The sequence below is a fragment of the Dryobates pubescens genome, chromosome 2, assembly GCF_014839835.1.
Source record: "Dryobates pubescens isolate bDryPub1 chromosome 2, bDryPub1.pri, whole genome shotgun sequence".
NCBI lineage: Eukaryota > Metazoa > Chordata > Aves > Piciformes > Picidae > Dryobates > Dryobates pubescens.
In genome coordinates, this window is record NC_071613.1 from 39,703,413 (window position 1) to 39,727,886 (window position 24,474).

Below are 24,474 nucleotides of genomic sequence, written 5' to 3' on the forward strand. Positions count from 1 at the left end.
AAAGAAAAGAAAACGAAAAGAGAAAAGAGAAAAGAAAAGAAAATAAAAGAGAAGAAAAAAATAAAAAAGAAAAGAAAAGAAAAAAGAAAAGAAAAGAAAAGAAAAGAAAAGAAAAGAAAAGAAAAGAAAAGAAAAGAAAAGAAAAGAAAAGAAAAGAAAAGAAAAGAAAAGAAAAGAAAAGAAAAGAAAAGAAAAGAAAAGAAAAGAAAAGAGAAACAAACCCTGAAGAAACTGAGGACTCGGAATCTACAGCAGCCTGTTGACAACAAGGACTTAGCAAGGAAAGGACAGAGCCAGAGACAAATCAGCCACGGCCGCTCCGCCATCCCATGCCTCCTCGCACCTCTCCATGCCCGTGCCCCCTTGCCATGAGCAAAGGCTACCCTGATGTAGGAGGCTTTCCAAGTTGGTGAATTTCCAGCATGGGCTTCAGGCAGGTTATTATTTTTTTTCCAGGTTAGGTAGTTGTTTCCTAAGAATATATATCAAAAGAAAATTTTGCAGCCTCCAGTATTCTCCCTCCTCGCTGTGGTCCTCCAATATCTCCTTCCCACATTGCTTGGACTTACTTGACTTGGTTTGATTTGACTTCAGTCTCAAATGATCTTCCCAGATCCAGGCAGATTTTGACATGTTGGGAGGAAGAGAGGGACTGCTGACTTTGTGTCTGGAGATGACCCAGGGAGGAAAACAGACCTACTGCAACAGCATGAATACCCCCCCAAAAGTATTTGTGGACTTCAAAAAGAAACCATCAAAAAAAATAAAGATAGCCTTCTCCATCCAGTTCCTCTTGACCAGGAGGTCAGAAATCGTTTTGGACAAGTGGGACTCTGACTGTTATCCATCCAGATGTGGAAATGTTTCTCACCTGTATGTGTGTGAGTGTGTGTGTGTGCACGGACATGACTTTTCCTCCTTGCAAAGCTTTGCCTTGAAATCTGCAATCTGGAGGGCTTAACTGTAAGCAAGGGGAGAGATGCTGCCCCCCACAAAACAATCATAGTAACCTGCCAGACTAAGGGCTGCATCCGATCCAAACCCACAGACACTCAATTGCTGTCCAGATTGAAGCATCCTTATGTGAGGACAGGGGGATTTGGGCCAAAACTCTTCACCACCCTTTTGCCACCATGAGAAAGACCAACTATGGAGGTTTGTTTGGTTTGGTTTGGCTTTTTTTTGTTTTGTTTTTCTCACAGCCAAAAAAAGTGGTTTGCTCCAGGGGAAAAAATACAACAAACCTACACCTTGTTTTGTCTTGGATTTTTGTTAAGGCTGGTTTATAGCCTTTTCCATGGGTGGGAAAGTGCTGGCCTCCATCCTTTCGCACTGAGGATACTGCTCATGTTGCCACAACTGATTCCTGCCACCCTACAGTAAGATCCTGCAATGGACCCTTGCCTTTAACCTGGGACACAGCTCCTTGTTGAGTGACAGCAGCCACCACACCATGGAGAGCCACCACAATTGCCTCAGACATTCTGGGACAGCCCTCTGCTGCCTTCCTGACTGTTTTGTTGGTTTTAATTTTTACATTTGATTTTGGGACTGTCACGTCTTGTTTTGTCATGACAAGGGTCTCCAGGATGTTGGTGCTGGGAGGAGATCCTGCAGTGAAGGAAAGGAAGGAAAAGAACATGAGCTGTAGGGTCTAGTTGAAACATTCACCCACTGGGGACAAAATCCCACTGCCACAGTTGGAGACAGCAACTGGTGTTGGTCAAAGGACATGACCGATCTCAGAGGGAAGGTTTCTGCACCCCTGAAGCCCCTTTGAGCATTCTGGAGCTGCACAGTGAGGAAAGGGCATCTGCATTGCCACTAGGTCCCCACCAGCAGGGACAGAACAAGGAGGAGTCCATGCCAAAATGGTCTGCTGGAGGCTGCATCACCAGTTGGGCACCCTAATAGTCTTGCATGGCACCACTCCCTTGAGCACCCTGCAGTCCCCCCACCAGGGTGCTTGCCCCTGGACGTTGGTTATTTCTCTTGGAGTTATGTTGGGAGTGAGTTTTGTCAGTGGACTTCCATGGAGACTCGGTGGGGCATGCTTGGATCTGAGGCATCTTCCCTTGCTGAAAAGAAGGGAGAGTGCCATCAAATGCAGATCTGCCAGAAAAAGAAAAAAAAAAGAAAAGAAAAAAAACAAAAACAAAGCACCCCTTCTGGAGCAGTGTGACCCTCGGTGGGTCCTGGGGCCAGGCAAGAGAACCTTCCAGGCTTTGGAGGAGCAGGGTCCCATTGACCAGGGTGGTGGGTTAATGGTGTGGTGAAGGTGGGATGAAGAGGGGGGGTAAAGAAAGCAGGTGGAGGAGGAGGAGCCTGTGCCAACCCCAAGGGCTACAGATCACCACTGTCACCACTGTCTCCCATCTCCTCCGCTCACTGATCCCTGTGCAAAACCTCCTGTCTGTTACAGGCCAGTACCACCTTTCCCAGGATACTTCCCTCCTTTTCTCTTCCTCTTTCTTGCTTTTTTGTTTGTTTGTTTTGTTGTTTGATTTCCCAAAACTTGAAAGCCTTTGGCTGCAGAGAAAGGAGACGTGCTGTTGGGGCAGGATGGGCACAGGCAGAGAGACAGCAGCTCCTCATGGACCTTGTCTTTTGGGGCTGATGCTTTTGCAGCATGACGATCAGCTCACAAGGCCCACTGGTGATCTCCTGACATGACTAGCACAGTGACACTGGGAGGGGGAACACAGGGTGCCTCCCCAACTTCTCCCTACAAACTGACTCTTGGCCATGGCCCCATGAGCCCAGCACACCCAAAATCCATCCTGCACAGCTTCCCTCCCTGCTGCTGCACATCCAGTGCTGAGATGGCACTGCCTGCCCTGTCCCCACCAGCCTGGGGGAAGAGGGATGCAAGGAGGGGGCTGCACCACCCTTGACCCCCACTAAGACACTTCTGCTCCCAAGACAGGGCACCTGCTCCCTTGAGCATTCCTGGCAGAATGAAGCTGTTTGCAGGCTGCACTATAGTATTTAGGACAGGGGTTGGAGGCTGGGCCAGGCTGGGGGTGAGAGAAGATTCAGAAGAGGTTGGCCCTCCCAGGGGCAGTAGCGATGAGGTGTTCCCATGCTCAGCACCCAGCAGCACCCCTTAAATTTGGGGTGTGAAAACCAAGAGTAGATCTGGGAGCTGAGGAGGGCTGGGTGGGCAGTGGGAGCAGGGGTTGAGTCACACGGGGACGTGCTGTCAATTTGTGCATCAAGGGAAGGCATGAGGCTTGGGGGGGGTCTCCAGCCATGGTGTTTGCACCGAGCCTGCACTGGTACCCAGGATGCTGGCTGGGAAAGAGAGGAGAAGGATGACGCAGGGGTCAGGACAGCCCTTCCACCACATCTCCCCTGGGAATGGCGCTCGGTGGCTGGGCTACCCACCCCCCACCCCACCCCCCCCCTTGTCTGTACTGCAGTGGACTTTGAAAAACCACTAACTAGTACAAGAGCATTTTGCACTATTTCTCTGCTCTCTCTTTTTGCTTCCCCTTTCCCGTTAAAAAAAAAAAATGTTTATGTCGTTGGGTTGGGATTATTTGTTGTCGTTGTTGCTGTTGAGTTTTATGTTTTATTTTTAATTTTTTTTAATTAATTTTTTTTTTTCCCAAACGGAGCATTTGTATATTTAACGACGGACAGTTCACCTTGCTTCCAGACCGCTGTCCTGGCACTGGCTAAGAGCCCTACCTACCGTGCCCCTCCCCACCCCCCAGCCCCAGTCCCCTCCCAGCCTCCCCCCCCCCCCGCCCTGCCGCTGCCAGCGGGACAGACATCACCACGCACGTTACCTACCCACCGTTGTAACACAGTTGTTTCAGACACACCAGATTCCGAGTTTCCTGCCTGGTTGTTTTGGTTTTTTTTTTTGTTGTTGTTTTGGTTTTGTTTTTTTTCTCTTTAAGCAATACTCACTACACATTTTACGGTAGCTTTTTATAGCTTTACATACATAAACGGTAGCTCTGTTGTTTCGGTTTTGTTGTTGGTTTTTTCTCTTTTTGTTTGTTTGGGTTTATTTTGGGTTTGTTTGGGTTTATTTTGGGTTTGTTTTGGTTTTTTGTTTGTTTTTTGGTTTTTTTTGTTTGGTTTGGTTTGGGGTTGGGTTGGTTTTTTTTGTTGTTCTTGTTGTCGTGTTTCGTTGGGGTTTGGGGGGGGGGGTTGTGTTTTGGGGTTGGTTGGGGGTTTTTTTGTTGGGTTTTTTTTTGGGGGGGGGTGTTTTGTTGTTGTTTTGGGTTTTGTTTGGTTTTGGTTTTTTTTTTTTCCAGTAAATAAGAAATACTCAAGACTCTTACTGGTGGGGAGGAAAAAAATTAAAAAAAAAAAAAAAAGAAAAGGTTAAAAAAAAAAAGCAGTTTGTGAAAAACTGACAATGGAAGAAGAGCTTAATGCTCTGTTTAGCATTTTGTACTTAAGAAAAAAAAAATCTCACATTTTATTAAAAAGTGAAGATTGCTGTATACTATTTATTCAACTTATAATTTATGTTACTCTTTGATCTTTGTCTTTTCTCATGACAAAGCATTTATTTAATAAAGTTATGCATTCAGTTAGCTTTGTGCCTGACCCTCGTGGAGCGTCCGCATGCTGGGGCCTGCCAGCAAACTGCTCCTGCCCCAAGGATCCCCCCTGGCTGGCCACACTGTGCCCTGGGAAGCTCAGCCAGGTCCATAGGAGTGCTGGGGAACGTACAGGGCGTGGGGCAGTGGTTTAGGGGAGCATTCGATGCCAGAGCAATATGGTAAAGCAGTAGTAAAATTGCAAGCTTGAGTTTAGAGCATCTTTAAAGCAGAGATGCCCTGGGGTTTTTAGCAATTTATCTGCGTGAGTGTGGCAGTGAGGCACAGCAGTTGCACTCAGTCAGGTTATGAGAAGAGAGGGTCTGGCTGCTGATGATGCTGAGACTCCAGCTGCTAGCCCAAACTGAGCCCAAACAGTTTGGGACCAGATGTGATGTTTGAGCCTTGGACCTTTCTGGGCAGCAGGGAGATTTCCCAGCGTGCAGGAGCATCCTTGAGCCATTCCTGGGCAGCTCAGCCAGACTGTGGTCCTCAGACACCTCATGGTAATAGCCCTTGGTGGCCCTTCCCACTGCCCCATGTCTTCCCTGGTGTCAGATTCAGCCTTCCCCTCCACCCACAGAGCCATCACTTTTCATCTTCCTGCACATACCCTCATCTCCTGCCCCTGTGGTCCCCGTCCCTTTTAGCCACCCAGGCTGCCATCATCACCCATGTGCCCAGAGCAGGGTGGGATGCAAAGACATCCGCTTTGGCCCCCACTGGCACCAGGGATGTCCTAGAACTTCTGTCCCATCCTATTTGTACCACCCAGGACTGACTCAGCCACCTGCTCTTCCCTGTTGGCTTTTTCACCCCATAGCATGGATGGTGCCAAACCTGCCACCCTGAACGAGCAAAGTAGGAAGGTCTGCACCCTGCCGCCTCCCATGCCATCTCATAAACTGGGCACGCTCCCCCCAGGCACCCCACAGTGCAGGAGCCACAAGGAGACACAGCCAGCATCATGTGGTGCCACCTGCACTGCCTGTGCTGGTTGTGTTGTCCTCATTGCCTGTGCTGCTTGCACAGTGGGACAGGGAGGTATTGCTGCTTTCAGCCACACAGACATGAAAAATGAGCTTTACACCCAAAAAACCAGGGCTCTTTTTCCTCCCCTTTCCTCTCAGGTAGTGGGTTGATAAATCATACTCCTGCCCACAGGCTGTAACTGTGTGCATATATATAGGTAGCTGTACATAGATACAGTTATACAGTTACACTAATTATATTCTTTATATTAAATATTACTGCTTATACTAGTGCACTAAAGTTTGACAGTGCAGATAGTTTTGTTTGCATACACCAGAGCTGCTGGAGTTTCAGCTAGTACCCTATGTGCTGCTGGCCAGGTCCCAATGCCCAACCACACACCCAATTACCCAGAGGCCAGGAGGCACAAAGCCAGCCCAGACAAAACCCGAGAGCCAAAATCCAAGCAGTGACACCCATCAAACCCATGTACATATGCAGCCATGTTGTAACGCTGGGGAAACTCAGCCAGAAGCTTTTTGCTTCCATTGCCTTACTGCCGTCCATCTGCCCCTCTGCAAGCTCCCTTGCCAGCTGCAAGCTCCCTTTGCTGGGCTGAGGTCTCCTCTTTCCCCTCAGTCCTTGAACCAGAGTATGACCCCAGGAACAGCTGGGCACTGGGCTTGGGTACCTTTGTCCCCCCAGCCTTCCCTGGGCAGCAGCTTGCTTGGAGCACCCTCATGCCCCCTGGTATTACTTGGCATTCCCTACAGTACAGCTTGGCATTCCCCACCCTCCCCCAGCATCTCCTGAGCCACATTCAGCTCCACCAAGGGACACAAACCAGGATGGCAATAGATCTTGATTTTGCTCCTTTTCCCATGTTCTTCAGCTCACATCCTACCTGTCCTCCCCAGCCCCATGCTCGTTCTGCCTCTTGTCCCCATGTATTTTCCTGGTGCTCCTTGTCACTGCACAGCCCCTCAGCATGTGTTGGTTCCACTCAGCATACTGGCATGGAGCAGAATAAATCAGATGGGGAAGCAGCCCCGTGGTTTTGCCTTCCTTTTGAGAGGCCAAAGGGAAACCACAACCACCTGGATGCTGGCTGTCAGGGCCATGCAAGACCTCTCTTTCAGCACTGCAATTTTAATTGAATGCAGCATGGGGCAGGTCTTTTATTATGCTTTGCCTGCCTGTGGTGCCCCAAACACATGTTGTGCCATCATGCCCCTTTATGCAGCACTTCTCACCCTGGAAGAATGTGCAGGACCTTCAAGGGACCTACTTGTCTCCACAGTCCCAGGAGCAGCTCAGCCAAGGCTCAATCTCACATTCAGCCCATGCAGCTTGTCCTAGGCAAAGAATTTATATGGAAGCACTGTCTGGATTTTTTTATCTGGCTCAATTTTTGACTTCCTTGAGCAAGCAATGGAGAGAGCCCTTGGAGGGTCCCCCCATGGAGAGTTTCTCCCTGCAGTGTCCCACACAGCCAAGGAAGCCATGGTGTGCAGAGGAGATGCAAATCACAGCAAGATGCTTAAGCCTGGATGATTCACGGAGAACAGGTCCATCTGCTGGCTAATAAACAGCACACTTGGATGCAACTGCCAACTCAAGGTGCCCCTGAAATAGCAAGGTTGGGCAGCTGGAAAGAGCCTTTGCCCAAGCATCTGCCAAAGTCTCTGAAGTCCTTGTGCTGGGTAAGAGGGACCTTCACTTGATAAGCTGCTTCCCTGCTCAAGGAGCAGGGAACTATTGCTCTCATACAGCCTCTCAGCAGTTCAGGGAGCTTTGTGTGCACCACCCTGGACAGAGCATTCACCCTGCCATCCTCTGCCCAGGAAAGTGGGACACAACCACCCTTTTCCACCAAATTTAGCTCCTGTCAGGCAGGGAGGTGGTCTCCACACATATGCTGGCCAGATGGTGACTCAAGAGGACTTGAGGGCATGGCTGCATTTTGCAGACTCATAAAGTACCATGTGTGGAATAGGACCATAGGGCCAGCAGATGAATGACACCAGTTCCACCCTGCTTGTACAACTGGGACAGTAACAATGAAAGGCCCAACTCCCACTGCCACTTGTTGGGCGCAGTGTTTACAACACCCCCTGGACAAAAGCTGAAGAGGCCCAAATTTGGGTGTGATGCATCAAACAAGGACTCATGTCCTGTGAAAAGAGAGGGAGGGGGGAGGGGAGAAGATGACAGTTTTCTGGCATCCCATTTAATTTATTCCAACCTTATGCAGCTCAGCTTTTCCAAAAGAGAAAAACACAAATGAAAAATCCCTTATTGCTAAACAAAACAAAAGTACAAACTGCAGCTGAGAGCCAGTGTGTGCAAGGCTTACACGAAAAAGCAGAAAGCCCTCCGAGGTTAACAGGAGCAGGTAGCATTGTTTGTACAGTTACTTGGCTTTGCATGCAGGTGTGTTTTCTTTCTCTCTCATGTGCTCTCAACTCCTTCTGACACACATCCCCTCATGCACATACCCCCACTCCTAACTTTCTAAAGGGTTCTTTTCCCCATCTCCTCCACTGCCACACCCAAACCCCCTGCAAAGTCTCAAGGGGCTTCATTTGCTGAGACTGCTTAAGCCCTTTGCATTGAGGATCTGAAATGAGGAGCCAAGAAAGGGCTATCAGTGGTGGGGATCCCGATGTGGTATTTCTCCAGGACTGTCTGGTGTTTCTGGAGCATGCTAGGAGTCACCAGGGCCTGGTCCCATCCCTGCAGGTTGCTATCAGAGTCAGGTAGCTTTGCTGCCTGGCCCACATCATGCAGACACAGTGTACTCCCTGCCAGCACGCACACTCAGCAAGGAACCTCCCTCCACCACCTTATTCAACCTAACTCTGTGGAGGACCTGGGATCTCAAGGCTCAGAAGCATCTGCCAGAAACTGAGATAATTTATTCCTTTGATTTCATTTAAGGGAAGCTTCAGACTTCTGCTGTCAGGATAGGAATTTTTGCAATTGCTTTGCAAATGGTATCTATATTAAAAAGGAGGAGGAGAAAAAAATAAAAGGAAAGAAAATAGTAAAATCTTCTTGCTTAGGTGATGGGGAAGTTATTTATTCTCAGCATCGATGTGTTCTGTACAGAAAGAAATCAACAGGTGAAATAACAGCAGAGACATCTCTCCTTGGAGCAGCATGTCCAGCACAAAACCTGTCAGAGCACCTGGAATCACTTGAATTTAATCTATACAAATGTGTGTGTGGCAGAGGGCTGCATGTGTGTGAGGGCCTTTCCAAAGCAAGATATATACTGTAATTTACTTACAAAAAAGTGTGTGCAGAATAGCAGATGCTCACTCCAGTCCCCAGCAAAAATGGAGGGACAAGGGCAGCTGCTTGGGAGTGCAGATTTTAGATGGGTTTTTCCTATCTAGAAATGAGAGAGAGAGAGAAAGGGAAAGACACTCCCTAGCTTGTTATTCTAAATCTACACAGGCATCCTTCCACCCAGCCCCAGCAAGTTCACTTGAGCTCCCTCAGCATAAGCTGATCCTAAGAAATACTGGGCAACAGCCCTTCAGACTCCCTGGAAAACCAAACATTTAGCTTTGTTGTCACCCACAGGCCACATCCCCCCAGACAAGGGGCTGAAGCCAGGTCCCTGTGGGGTTGACCGTGCCCCAACACCAGGAAGGAAAGCACCCAGGAGTGTTTGGCAGGGGCTTTCTCATCCTTAGCCTTTTCCCTCACTATTGCCTCCTTGGAGGATGCATCCCAACTGCATCAGCATGTTCTAGCTGGGAAGATGGGGACTTTCCTCTTTCCCTCCCTCCCACACTGCATCCCATGCCAAGACTTGATGGCTAGGCTGGGGCACAGGGGACTGGTGGGATGCAAGAGGCAGGCGACACAGTATTTACAGTCTTTGGTCTTGGGGATGGGAGAGAAAGAGGGGGAAAGGGTGAGGTTTTTCCTTTGCTTTTTGTCCCACTCCTGCCCACAGCATGGGGGTTATGTCCCCTGGGAGGTGTTGGGGAGCACACGGCACTTTGTGCTGGAGGGTGCGGGAAGATGCCGCAAAGCAGCAGGGAAGGCAGGGCCACAGGGTGAGGAGCAAAAAAAGACCGGTTCTCTGACTTAGGTTGGGTGAAAGACTATAGGAAAGCAGTCCCTTCTCCTTGCAGAACTCCACCACCCCTCCCCTCCCCAGGAGTTGGGCAGCAGGGGAAGGAGGGCAGCACGCAGGACCCAACCCCAGCCTCTTCCAGAGCCTACAAAGACATGCTGAAACCCATGTAAAATCCGGCAGTGGGGCCGCCGTTAGCTGCCTCCAGCAAGCAGGATCACGTCCATCTACTGGCTCCGCAGGGCGTGTGCTCCCCGGTCCTCCTGCTCGTGGGCTGTGTAGAAGAGGTGGCACTCGGGGTCCCCGCGGATGGTGGGTGCACCCTGGATCACCTTCCCATGGATGGGGTCCACACACCAGCACTCGCCACGCTGCCCGTTCACCGACATCTTGCACTGCACAGAGAGGGACAGGGGAGGCGTCAGCTGAGGAAACAGGAGGACAAAACCCCACCAGTCTGAAGTCTCAGGACAGGAATTTCTGCAGCAGTTTGGATTTAGGCAAGATTCAGGAATGCTACTCAGACCCTGCCAGGGTCTGTGCTGCAGCACCGTCAACGCCTCAAGCAGTCCACACTGAGGAATAGACCTCTTCCTCCAGGGACTGGGCCAGGGACAAAGAAGTCAATTTTAATGAACCACAAGGACAAGTGTCCCTGAGATGCATGGCTCTCTGTCAACTGTGGATGAAAACATCCCTGAGGGAAGAGGATAAGACAGACTTGACAGAGGAGCTGTGTAAGTTTCTTACCTGCAAACTAGGCTAAACAAACAGCAATGAGAGCAAGACCCCCACAGCCAGAGGTAAACATGGTTCCAAAAAGGGTTTCACTCTATCTCAGAATAGAGACCATGGTGCATCTGGACCTGCACTGTTCCTGGTCTGATTAGACAGAAGTTTCTTGCCCTGATGATTACCATCCGCTTCTTGCCTGGGTATCCTAGTGTAACATAGGTACTTTGAACCTGATGCTCATCCCTCCATCCCCAGCAGATACATCTCTGAAATAGGTGTAGTGGGAGACAAACAGGTTACTCCAGCAGGCCAGACTTCTGTGTGCACTCTGTAAAGCTGAATCCAAGTAGTTTTCCACAGCTGGCCTAATGTCAAAATGCAGATTTGTTCATGCAAGAGGCAGCACAAAAGAAAGAGGAAGAAAAAGCCTCCCCAGCAGGAGAGTGCATCCCAGCACCCTCCACCCAAGCACTGGCCCACAGGAGGTGGGAGCAACTGGGAATGCTTTTGTTGGCATCCACCTACCAGCAAATGAAAAGAAGCTGATGCTCAGCTCTGGAAAGCCCAATGGAGGAAAACAGGTGTTGCTTTGCATTTGTTTTGTTTGCCCTTAACCAGTGCAGGGTAGCAGGGAGAAGCGGAAGTAATTTTGTCCCCCCGCTTTTTCTGCAGCAGTGACCAGTGTGTAACCCATCTGCACCCTTCAATGTAGGCTGCCATGGTTCCCAGGCACAAGGAGCAGCAGAAACTGTCTTTTCTTTCGTGGTACCCTATGCATCGCTGCACTGCCCAGGCTCGCTCCCCAGACACGCCTCATCTCCTTACAGGAATCTGCCCACTCTGCTCAGTCCATTCCTTCCACGTGTGCTCATGCTGGGCCAGCCCATGGGGCTCTTCAGGGGAAGGCTGAGGGTGAGGGTCCAAGTGGGAAAGGTTAAGAAGAAGGGAGAGAAGGAGCTTATATCAGAGCATCCCACTTTTCTTAATGCTCCTGATCAAGGGGTAGAAGTAGCCCTGAGAAAAAGGCTTACCCATGAAATCAGTAGGTTTTGTGGGGTCCCCTCCAAAGGTTCAGTTGCACATAGCTAGAAGAGTGCTCATATTCAGGTACTAATTCACACATGGTTGCCCATTAGCCCTGGACACACTGATGTTTGCTGCCCAAGAATTTTATCCTGGCATTTCCCCCCGCCATGCCTCAGCCACTGACACCTGCTGATTTTGCATGAATGAGGCCAAGAAGTTAGAATTCAGACACACATTAAATTGTTTGAGTTCTTTTGGGTTCCCTCCTTGAACCTTGTCTCAATTTGTGGACAAAAACCAGTAAACTGAATTTCAGATAAACCATCCTGACCCCAGGAGAAGTGCTTTCTGCTTTTTTTGCAAGACTGGACAGTACTCAGCCCCTCTCTGACTTTCCCCTGTAGCAGGACCCATAAAAAGAAACCTGGAGAGATAAGAACAAGCATCTCTCGTGGGGAAGATGAGGCTGAGCTAAACAGTTTCTCCATCTTTGGGCTGCCTGCAGACATGAGTAGATGCAGGTCTCACATTTCCACATGCCAGCTCATGGCTGCAGATGTATCTGGGTGTTACTAAACCTGTCATGTGAGATATTTGCTGCTCACCCTACACCTCACACCATGTGTGTATGTGTGTGTGACATCAGGCCAGCCTTGAGCTCTGCACATCTTCCATGGCTGTGCATGGTGGGGATGCATGTGGAGCTGAGGGCTGCTGCTGCAAATGCAGCCAGGCAGGGGGCTCTGGCTCTCCCCACTTACCTGTTTGAGATTGTACAAGCCATGCTTGTCACAGTTGGGGATGTGGAGGGAGTAGAGGTGCTCCAGGGGACCTCGCTCATCTGGCAGCCGCATAGTGGAGATGCGTTCCAGGACCTGATCGAGCTCCTGCTGACAAGGAGTCTGAAAACAAACCAGAAAGCAGCAAACAAAATCAATAAAAAAGTCAGGGCAGCAAGACCATCCAATTTCAACACTTTGGGCAATGGAAACACCAGCAGTGATGAACACCTGTGTGCAACTCCTCATGATACAGATGTGCCACTGGATCCCACTGCAGACTTCATCTGCAGGCAACCAAAATCACAGCTCTGCAGTGTGTGGAGATTCACACAGGGAACCATGCACATGTCTTCCATATGCCTCATATGGTCAAAAGCCAACATGATGGTAGGCCCTGGAGAGACACATAGGAGGAGGAGCCTCAGAGATGCTCCCATGAGTCCTGTTGGTGGCGATAAGTGATGGGAAGCAGGACTAATCCAAGACAGATCAGGTATGCCTTCCTGAACATAGATCAAATCCCACACCTGTGATGCACTTTTGGCCCTCAAGTGAAACTCAAAGCATGTGAGACCCCACAGAAGAGGAGAGGAAGCCCTGGGAACGAGAGCACCCAGCAAAGTCAGCCTCTGGAGGCATCCCTCTTGCACCATAATAGCCCCAAGCCAGGGCTCCCAGCCCAGCCAAGGCAGTCTGGCTGAATTACATCTCATGTGGTCAGTGAGTCCACACCTCTCTGCTTTTGCAGTTGCTGGGGTTTATTCCAAAGGAGCAGCAGGAGTGTGGCAGTTCTCTGTTTGACAACACCTGCATCTTATTTTGAACCTCTGCTTTACCTGTTGTTTGGAGAGGATGAGGGCTCTCTTTTGAAGCCACTTTCTGTACCTGCACTCCCAGATATAGATACAGTATATGTTTGTAGACTATTACGTCCCTTTGGGATTGCCTTTCCATTCCCATCGCATTTTGTTGCCTTGTCCAAGATGTCCACTAGAGGGAAACCACGACCAAGGACTGCAAAGCAGAGACACAGGGACGGGAAGGAGGACAGGGAGGACTCCGGGTACCCTCCCTCCTAAGTGATAGTCCCACAGCCCATCCTCGGACCTCTGAACTCACACCCCACCCCTCCCTTGAACCCGGAGTGGGGCTGCCCTGCAGCATGCAAGCATGCAGACATCCCTAACCCCTCCTGCCTTCCAAATCCCCCTGGGACATCCATGGCACTTGCTTAGGAACACAGGGTTTGAGAAAGATGGTCTGTGGGCAAAGGGTATGCTTGCATCCCTGTGGAGGTAGGTGTAGAGCCAGCAGAACCCCTCTTCTTCAGCTCTGCTGTCAGGGAGTGAAGGTGCAATGAAAATAACACCTCCTCTCCAGCACATCAAAGTTCATCTGATGGTGCGTTCAGCCCTAGCTTAGGCCAAAACAAACGTCTGCTTTTCCTTTTTTTCTCTCCTCCTCTCCCTGCCTTTTTTTTTCCCCTAAGACAATTTGCTGCAGCTGTCACCAAGGCTTTTGCATTCAACATCTTCTTGGTGAGCCCACAGCTGCCTCCATTAGCTCCCCATGCCCCCTGCCCTCTCACCCTGCCTGTAGACAGCCGTGACTTCTTGGAGTCCTCATGGTTGTGATGGGGCTTGCCGACTTTGCCCATCTGTCGCTGCTGCTCGTTCACCTTCTCCCTCATAACTGCCAGTTCCTTCATGCCTGTCTTCATGGGCTTCCTCCCACTGGCTCCACTCAGGATCCCTGGGGTGCCATCCACGTGATTCTCAGCAAGGATACTCTCGGACCGGTCGTCGCCGTTGTCTGCAGGAGACAGAGAAGACAAGGCAAGGGTCAGGCTCAGCCAGGTGCTCTCACATGTTCACCCCATCCTCGGTCGCCTTCAAGCATGGCTGGCTGCCAAGCCATAAACTCTTTGCATGCAAAAATTTCAAATTGCATTAGCCCTTTCATCTGAAAGGTGAGAGTAGAACCTTTCATCCTGGAGTTACTACCACACTAAAAGACGGTTTAGAGAACAGGGGAAATCGCTACTGGAGAAGTTTCTTCTGGTTTTTCTTTGACCTTCCAAATTACTTCCCAAAGAATGTAATTTTCCCATCAGAAGTCCAGTTGGGTTAGGGATGCCAAAAGCACTTTGATTCCAAAACTCAAAACCACAGTGATTAGTAACAATACCTTGAGTCCATCTATCATCCCCCAGAGTATCTCCAGGAAAACTTACACAATACTAATGTGCTAAAATAAATTCTCAGGCCTGCTTTCAAGAATACCTTCCCTCTGCTTTCCAGCCACCCTAATTTCCCTCAGAGATCCTGCCACTTCGCTGACTGCCCTTCCCGTACTGTCTTTTGCATCATTTGTCACACAGTGCGTTACTCGTTTAGCTTAAGCCTGCTTTTTCACTGGGCCACTTCTGCTCACCGTGAAACAGCCCCCTGTGTCCTGGGCCCAACTCTGCCACGACTAGTTCAGACATTTCAGGATCAGTTAGTAGAAATCTATGATAAACACTGGACTTTTTCCACTACTTCTGGTCTCTGCTTTGTGCATTTTGCCAGTTCACCAGGTGCCATTTCTGAGAGCAGTCCTTGCCCAAGTAGGCCACAATAGTCACGATGCTGCAGGCATCAGTCCCTTGGACTTTGCAGTAGCAGTAAGAGCAGATCTTAATTCCTTCTGCTTGCCCCAGAAGCCCAGAAAGTAACAGCTGACCCTTCCTTGGTGCCCAGTCTAACATCTAAGTCTGTAGCTGAATCTAACATTGAAGCTGCACCTGCTTTAAACAGGGGCTTGGGCTGAGACCTTCAGGGGTCTTTCCCAGCCCAAACTATGGTTCAACCCATAGGCACATTTCTCTATCCAGGAGCTTTTCAGCAGTTCCACAGCTTCCACACCAGTGACAGACCAGGTCATTCTGGCCCTACAGTGGTGACAAACATGAAGCATTTTTAGCATATGCTCCAGCACCTCTGATTTCAGCTTGCGAGCACTTTGGAACACAGGCCTTTATACAGAAGTAAAGAAAACACATTAAAGTGCGTGACAAGAGGGCAAGCAATGCATTCTCATTTAACAACATTTAATTCATGGATCTTTCCTGCTTCTTGGAAGACCAAACACAGAGAGCATTTAAACATTTTAACATTTTCTATTTTTCAGAAGCAGCATCATGATGTTTTGTCAGGGCATAGCTCTACTGCCATGACAGAGAGTGAAAAACAGTAATAGCAAGTGCTTTATTTCTGCCATGGCTTTCCAAGCTCTTTTCAGGTGTTACAACTCCAGATTCACAGAGCAGAAACTACAAGAAGAGTTTTGCCTGACCTTCCTCAGCAGATGTGCAGCTGCCTGCAGACTGATGGCAAGAGAACAACCCAAGTGGACTGGATCAAAGAGCTATTCCAGGCCATGCATCCAAAAGAGACCATCAGCAGCTGCCTGGGGACACATCAGAAGGTTCGTTCTCAATCTGGACTGCAGAGCAGCAGTAAAAGCACTTTCATGCCTGGAGACTGCATCTGACCCACAGGATTTAAAAGCCACCATCAGACCCATCCCTCAATGGATTTATTTAGATCCTTCTGAACTTCCTCACCATTTTGGCTCCTATCTCCCAATTCCCCAGAAATACTAAATGCATTTGGTCTGCAGGTTTTTAGCTGCCTAGGTAGCAACTGAAAAGCAAATACAGGGCAAAACCAATCTGGCAAAGTCCACGACTTTCCTCGATACCGGTTCCAGATGAGAACTGGGACCAAGTTTGATAGCCAGATGGGCGAGCTCAAAGTCTGGGCTGCTGCCTGGCAATCGTCATCTGGCCGTCATTCTAGGAGCCGGACAAGGAGTATTATGAGCAGGAATCTTCTGTTTATACACCAGTCTCCCCATTAATTAGAAACACATAGTGAGAAGACAGAAGGCCACAAGACCGTCCTTCAGACAGGATCAGATGGAAAAGCACAGTGCAAGAGATGGGCAAGGCTGGCCAAACTCTGATCTTCAACAAACTGCTTAGGAGGGCTTTAGCCTTCTGACACCTTTGGTGCTCCTCTCCTTGGTGTCACACTAAGCCATCAACAAGAACAGAAGAACAAGGGCAGCAGCAGGGCAGCTTCTCAGCTTGCACTCCTCTGCTTCCTTCAGAAAATTGATGGTACAAACTGACAGAAAATTCTTGCTCCCTCCTGCCTCCAACTAAAATATATAGACATCTGCCCAAATAAGCACTGCATGAGTAAATGAAGGCAAGCTGGTAAGCCTCTTGTCGGCTGATTCATTCACAAAACCTGCTTCTGATAATATTTTTGCTCATTTCTCTCACTTTCCAAGGCTAACCAGTACCAGCCCAAAGAAAACCACTGATGGAAGCAGAGTGTGCAAGCCCATGTGCCTGAACACACCCAGTGACAGAAGAGATTGGTCTTGGCTCACCAGGCACCATCACAGGAGCAACCCTGGAGCACAGGAAGATCTAGCTGCTATTAACTGAAAGTTCTGCTATCCAAGGTTAACCCAGCTACAGTGAGCCATACCTTCAGCCTACTGCTAAGCTAGACTGATCCACCTTAGTGCCCCTTCACAGTTTTTCTCTCTCCCAAATCTAGTGCTGCTCTTAGGAGAAGCTCTTGCAGGGCTCGGTCACAGGGGAAGGGAGCTAGGACAGAAGAGGTTGGCCCCATGTACAAAACATTGGTATTTCCTTCATGGACAACCTTCAGGCCCAGGAGAAAGCTGAGGGTCAGGTGCGATGGACTTTTCAAAAAGCAAATGGTCCAGGTAGCAATGATGAAAGCAGAGACATCAAGACTCAAGGTAAGGAGAATAGAGAGCAGGCCACAAGCCAAACAATAACTCTTGCAGCCAGATGCTGCCTTTTAACACTGCTCGAAAGTAGCGAGCTGTGGATGCTTGCTCATGACTACCCATGAATGAGTTAAGTTACCCACCAAGCCTACCGGCCTGGGATGGACAGGTATGCAATTGCCTCAGATATACAACCCCAATCCTCTTGGTCATCCTGGAAAATGCTGTTTTTGCTGACCAATTTCAATTCATACTACATACCTCAGTGAACAGCATGGTGCCAGACTCCAAAACAATTATGTTTTATAGTTCTTCCATTTTCTTATGGCATGTGGAAAACATCTCCTGTGCTATTTTGGATCAAAAGGTAGAGAGCTTTGTCTAGGGTGGGACAAGTGTGGCAGGAATCAAAGCAGATAGCTGAAGTTCCCCTGAACACTGTTGTGGAGTCCATGAGACACCTCTCTCCATGCCAAGAAAATGATTTCTTTATGGCCCTTTTCAAGGAAAATTCTCACTGGCTTCAATGGGCCGAGGACTTGGCTGAGGTGAAAGCGCATTCAACTGGCCATCAGCTAAAGTCTGTAGGGAGCTGCATAGTCTCACCAACATTTTGAAAAGCAGCTACCAATTTCCAGTGCTGGAATTTTTGGGAATCTGATTTGAGATGTCTAGGCACCTCCACTGAGACAGCTGAGAAATACAGGGCTTAAAAACAACCTGCTGCTTCCAGAGTCACAAGAAATAAAAAGCAACACACACAAAAAGGCAGTCGCCTGAAGTTAAAAATACATCTGTATCCCTTTGAAGAGCCCTGAGGTATATATGGGCTGAGGGACAGGATCAAGCCAGTGGCACTCACTTTGTGAGAGAGAGCCAGCCTGTATCACAGGGAGCATGCACCATGCCAAGGACCGCAGCCACCCTCTCCAGCGCTGCTCTCTCTCTGCATTTGCTTTCCTTTGACGACAGCTTTCCCAGAGGGTTTCACAAGCATTTGCTTATCTGCCTGGGGTGTTTGCATAGCATAGTACTGATTAAAGTCTCAGACCCACATAAAGTTTCACCCAAGTGGCCTTCAACACCCTGCCTAGAGCCCTGCTAAGCAGGTCCTGGTTGTGTCCCTCTCACAGCAACTGCAGTCTCCAATGGCCAGCACTTTCTCTCTGAAGTCATCAAGGCACTTTGCAGTTCATTAATTACCCTGGAGAGAGAGGTATTCATCCCGAGTTGCACACGGTAAAAAACAAAGGCATGAAAAAATTTGAGAGCGTTGCCCAAAACCATTCAGGCAATCAATGAGCAAACCCAGGAGCCTGCACTCCTGCCCTGGCACCACACTGCACAGCAGCAAATGCTCTCAGGGCTGCAGGAATGCAGTATCCAGACAGACTTTTCACCCTGAGCAGTGCTGTCTGTCTCATGCAGCTTCTTTTTATTTTCCCCTCCAACACTTCTAGCCTCCTGTGGCTGTAAATTCTCCTATTTCAGGATAATTTAAGTGCTTGTTCCAGGTTCTGGTTGGCACTTTTTATCTTAAGAAGCAGAGCTGCCTGTCCTGGCCTGCCAGAAACTTGGCCACTGCAGCCTGAGAGCAGACAGAGCCTTTAAACCTGACCTTTAACACAGACAACAGCCATGGCCAGAGAATTACTTGCAGAAAGGTGGGGAAGGAGCAAACCAACCCAAACTGCAGCCCCGGTGACCTCTGCCTCATGAATCTGCAACACATTTCTAGGGAAGTCCTGGGCAAAGGTTCCTGGGCAGTAGCTCTAATGTGAGTGTTGTTGACCTGGAGCTCAGATACCTCAGAAAACTCTTGCCAGCAGGGATTATACCAGCATAGCAAGCTCCTCGCAGCAGAAGCTGCCAAGAACAGAGCGCACACACACCCCAACCCCCACCCCTGCCCTGCCCCTCTGACCCATCCTGCACCAAAAAGGACCCAAGGTTTGCTGATTACCACTGACAAACTGCAAAGCACTGAGCCATGGCACAGCGTCCAGCAGTGCTCAGCTGGCGGAAGAGGGAAAATGCAGGGGCACCAGTACCTGGTCTGTCCCCGGGCATACTGGAGCCAGGCTGGATGCAGCTCTCCAAAGCAGCTTCACACAAAAAGAAAAAAGGTGTGTCTGGGAAATGCCACAGAGAGAACATGAGCAATGGGTTGTGTAGGAAAGGGGACAATGAGAGGAGAAGGGATGCAGAAGGCATCTAGAGTAGAGAAGCCCCTGTCCCGGTACATCTCTCACAGTGGCCAAGTGCAGATGATATGGGAGGAGCAAAAGAAAGAACACAGTTGAACAATTCCTCCCTAGCTCTCCTTGGTGGGAATCAGTAGTTCAGGAGCCAAAGGGTGCATCTAGACTGGGTTTAATAGCTGCTGACAGGCCTAAGAGATCCCTTTCTGGATTCAACTCCTGGTTATCACTGGACACCTCCTCTTGGTCCTCTCTCTCCAGCCAGCAGCACGATCTGCTTAGCCTCATCTGATTCTGCACAGGTGGCATGTGGATGGTTAAGCTCTTAATTTGATTGCAGAGGACAGCCCAGGGTTGCCTATGCTACCCACCTTTTGAGAGGGCTGGCAGGAACGTTTGCCTCTCAAACCTCTCAGATCCATGTGCTCTTATGAGACACAGATGGAGATCAGCTTGGAGCATCTATTCATCTGGCAAGTAGCTTCTCAGGGTGAGTTTCCAGGACCCTCTGCCTGCCTGCCCTCCCCAGGGTCATGTCAGCTTGCTCAGTAACAGTGAGGCAACTGCACTCCACAGCCAAAAAATTCCTGCATCAGGCTCCATGAGATTGTTTTACCGCTGTGATAAATTGTTCATAAAGCACTCTGAGAACCCCAGGGGCTGACAGCCCTAGAGCTCTGCAAACACCCTTCATTGAGATCTTTTCAGCCTACATCTACTAACAGGGAGAGGAGGACTGGTGAGGGAACAGCATGTTCTGGCTGCAGGTTGCTTAGCAAGGTCCTCTCCCTGCCCTGAGCAGCTGGCACCAAGGGGTGATCCAAGGGGCACCCAGTGCCTTCCTTTGGCTCAGGCATCCTGCAGGAAATGCTTTATGCTCCTCCACAGTGCTGGGGACATTGACTCTGAGCAGTGTGGCTTTCAGCAGCCTGCTTCGCTCTCTTTTCTCTGCCCATTCTCTGGTAGCTGGCAAAGCAACTTTCCCTCCTCCATCCACATATGCCCAGAGCCAGGGGGAAAAAAAAAAAAATTGAAACCCAACCCCCCCACCTCCCCCCCAAAAAAACACTACAAAAACCATGTTTGTAGACCGGTTTCCCAAGGACACGGGACTTGTTCAACAAAACAGCCTGCTTCCATGTGTTTCTGCACATGTATATGTTTGCATGACTGCCTGTCTCCCTATTAGCCCTCCTCCCCCTCCACCTCCACATATATCTACAAACACGTCAGCAAATGCCAACTACATCTCAAACACGAACACAATTCTCAAAAATAGTAAGTTTCCAACGTTCCATGGAAATGTGTGGCCAGGCTGAACCAGATAAAATAGCAGCATTTGTTTTTTCAGCGTTTCATACCTTTCAGCTGATGGGCTGTGTAGCAAATCACCAGTCCACTCTGTGTGGGCCCTGCAGAGCACAAAATCCCCCTGTGGAAGGCCTGCTCCAGACCTCCTCCTGCCAACAGCAAGCCTGCAAGTGATGCTTGCAACATCCTGTTCCCTCCTGCACCAGCCGTTCGCCGCGTGCCAAGAACGATAAGGGAAAACACTGTTCAGGTCCCTCAAAAACGCAGGGGAACACTTCAAGTCCCTCCATTTACACAACTTCCACTTGCAGTCCTGCTTTACTTTCAGCTATTTCTTCCTCTGCAGCATGCAGCTGCAGCAGTGCCTCTCCACCTAAAAGCTGAGGAGCCAGAGGGTCTCGTCTCACGGCTGATGACAGTGGTTTTGTACACGTGCTTAACTTCAACACGTGCGAAGGCAGTTTACTCAGGAGAAAGACCTTAACATGTTAGGAAGGTTTTGCTGAGTGAAGCTCTCCAAGCTCACTGCTGCCATAAAAGCATTCCCCCTTGTTAGTGAAGCGTATCTCAGCCCTTTCAACACACTTCTCTGATTAGTGCTCTGCAAAGCTGCAACCTTCCCAGCAGAACCAAACGAATTAACTTCCAAGCTTAAATTAACTGCACTGCAGCTTCCTGATTTGACCTTGACCCCATCTGTAAAATCCCCAGAGTAGCTGCTACTTAGTCATTAGAGCCTTCTGCTTGAATGAAATGAGCTGATAACCTTACTAAGACTAAATCTCTGCTCTCCTTCCCTGGTCACTCGATGCACCCGTGCACCAGACTTCCAGTATAAACTTGGCTCCTAAATTCTCCGTTCCTATGAATTTCCAGCCTGAAACGACACCACAAAACCACCTCATTCATTTCCTGCAGGTTTTACTGCAGTCTTTGAATTACCTTTATTTGCCCAGTTTGTTTTAGGAAACACAGGCTCATCTCTGACTCCAAGTCCAAGCCTATTGGGGCTTCTGCATCCCACAGTCCAGACTATACAAGCACAGAAGAGCTTTCCTTACCACAGCCTCTAGGAGGGTGCCTGCATGTTAATCACTATGACGAGCTCTGCTTGGCACTGAGATGCTGCACCTCTCATTCCTGCAGGAGAGCTGCAGGGGCTAGCAGAGTTACAGGCAGCCCATCAGAAAGGGCTGATAAAGGACTGATGGTCTGATGGACACCATCACAAAAAGAAACTCTTCTCCAAGTTCACAATAAACTTTTCTAGCTCGCTCACACATTTCTGGAAAAAGTGTAACATACAGGACCTGTTCAGACTTTTCTCCTGTTTTAAGGTGATTACCATTCTAGGTGCAGGCAGTGACAAGTAAGCACCAAGTTAGCTGGAGATGGACTGTCAAAAATCAATTTGACTCTGCACCAAGGAAAGACACGCTACTGGAGGAAGTGTTCACATCTCTCCATCAAGATCCTCAAATTCATGCGGTGTGTCTCCTGGACAGGGTGCTTTAGTCAAATACAAGATTATTTTGCTCCATGAAGAGGTGGCTGAGGGAAATTTTATGCTCTTTATCACATGAGAAGCTAGTGTAGATAGTCTAGGGTTTGTTTCTGGCAATGTTATCTGCCTGGTTTGGCTCCTCAAGGACAGCTTAGCTCATCAGAAAGATGTCCTCTGGCTCCAGAGGCCCAGCTGCGCCCTTGGGTACCTGTTCACAATCCCCTCCCCCAGAGCTGGTGAGGAAGCAGGTCTGGACAGGGCATGACCAAAGAAACCTGTAACAGAGTATTTCAGCTTGACTTCTGAGAAAGCTCAATCAGAGTGGCCAAAAGTATGACCTTCTACCCTGCAGAAAGGTGGGAAAGCTTCAAAATCAGGAAGAATTTAAAAAAAAATACACAAGTAAAGCTAAAAAGACTTAAAAACCACCAAAGGTCAGAGCAGCACCCCACCCTGTTTGCAGGAGATGACTCTTGCTTATCTCCAGTACTGCTCCACTCCTTTCTCAGCCACATTGGCTTCTCTGGTTACTGCTATTGCATGCAAATGGAATGAAATTCAGCCATTTGTCTTGCAAGTTTTTAAATAACATCTCCCTTTTCCAGAGTCAATTTTCCAGACAGCAGCTCAGTCCAGGGCTCCCCTCACCACTCACCCAAATTTCATTGCAGGTTTTCTCCAAGTCTGCCTTTTCCCAAAGGCAGACTTATTATTACAGTAACTCCTTCCTATGCTCTCCTCAAAAACCCTACCAGAGACCAACAGCAGTTACCACCAGTGCACCTCAAGGTCTGCTGGACCTACTGTCCCCATGCAGCCCCTTAGCCAAGCACAAGTCCTCAAAGCCAACCTCAGATCTGTTTTTCCCCCAACAACTTGCAGAGACAAAGCACAAGTGCATCCAAATAAAACCAGAGCACTGAAGTGTAGTTGGAAAGAAGCAGTATCTGCTGCAATGTAGTTGTGAGACTCTTCTGGCCTCGAGTGTCTTTCAGATGCCTGCAGCACTACACTCCCTCCTCATGGGAGTACCAAGTTGCCTACATTCAAGCCTCTATCTGTTCATAGATTGTGGTTATCCTCCTTCGATGTTCAAGCTAAACAACATCATAAATTGTTTCAGACTACGTCAAAATAGAATAGAATAGAATAGCATAGCATAGCATAGCATAGCATAGCATAGCATAGCATAGCATAGCATAGAATAGAATAGAATAGAATTAACCAGGTTGGAAGAGACCTTTGAGATCATCGAGTCCAACCTATCATCCAACACTATCTAATCAACTAAACCCTGGCACCAAGCACCCCATCCAGTCCCCTCTTAAACACCTCCAGTGATGGCGACTCCACCACCTCCCTGGGCAGCCCATTCCAATGGCCAATCACTCTTTCTGGGAAGAACTTCTTCCTGACATCCAGCCTAAACCTCCCCTGGCACAGCTTGAGACTGTGTCCTCTAGTTCTGGTGCTGGTTGCCTGGGAGAAGAGACCAACCCCCACCTGGCTACAACCTCCCTTCAGGTAGTTGTAGACAGCAATAAAGTCTGCCCTGAGCCTCCTCTTCTCCAGGCTAAGCAACCCCAGCTCCCTCAGCCTCTCCTCATAGGGCTTGTGAATACTTTGTTCACCTGTTCTTGGGGCAATGTGTCACTTTATTTTGCAGCCTCTTTGCTGGATTTCTTTAACCCATGTTCTATCCTTCTCCCTGGTAAGGGCAGAGCTGAATTTGAACCCCCATGAGATGGGGCTGAACCTGGTCTTGCATGTGTATTTATTATGCATATTTACCGTTTATCTTACTGTGTGTATTCACTGGAATAAGGCAACTGCCACTTCCTAGGCATGAAGCCTTTACAGATACCAGACTGCTACTGAAATAAACAGGAGTTTAGAGTTGCAGATTTTTCCCACTGCTGGACAACATGCATGTAACATGCAGTAATGCCATGAAGGGTTCAGACTCACAGACAGGCTACCAGAAGGTAGCAATTTACTGCAGACTGGTTGATCTCTAACAACTGCTTGTGGCATAAAACAGCCATGCACATGCAAGTAATGCAAGTTACTTTTATAGTCCTTCAATGGCCTTCAAGCTCTACAGCCTACAGCACGGCCAGATAAATGCCACTTGGCCTTCAGAAGCGGAGGTTTCCTCCCACACAGGTGGGAGGGAAGCACTGCAAGGCAGCCTGCTGCTTCATTCTGCTGTCACTGCTTTGGTCTCTGCCTTCATAGAAGAAAGGGGCTGGATCTCACTTTGTTTGCAAACCACTCTGTATTTTGGGCCACCCATGTTGCTGCCCAAGCTCCCACCTCAGAAGTATGCAGACTCCCACTGAGCAAAAGGCAGGAAGAGAGTCATAAAACTGTGGTAGAGGAAGGGAGAAAAGAAAGGGGAATATCAGTCTGCTGCATTCCCAAGGAGGCACTGCAAAGCTTAAAAACCAGACCACCACAAAACACAATAGTG

At 49.0% G+C, this 24,474-nt stretch overlaps 1 protein-coding gene across 2 annotated transcripts in view; it reads right to left on the minus strand.

Annotated features, from left to right (window-relative positions):
- Window positions 1–6,956: 6,956 nt before the first annotated feature.
- The window catches only part of IGFBP2 (insulin like growth factor binding protein 2), a 67,424-nt gene continuing 49,906 nt past the window's right edge, over window positions 6,957–24,474 (minus strand). For both annotated transcript variants that reach the window (XM_054175797.1, XM_054175802.1), the window contains exons 2-4: window positions 13,759–13,982; window positions 12,150–12,290; window positions 6,957–10,022 (exon numbers count right to left, since the gene is read on the minus strand). In XM_054175797.1, coding sequence (XP_054031772.1) covers window positions 9,855–10,022; window positions 12,150–12,290; window positions 13,759–13,982 — 533 coding nt within the window. In that variant the 3' untranslated portion in view covers window positions 6,957–9,854. The remainder of the gene's footprint in view (window positions 10,023–12,149; window positions 12,291–13,758; window positions 13,983–24,474) is intronic.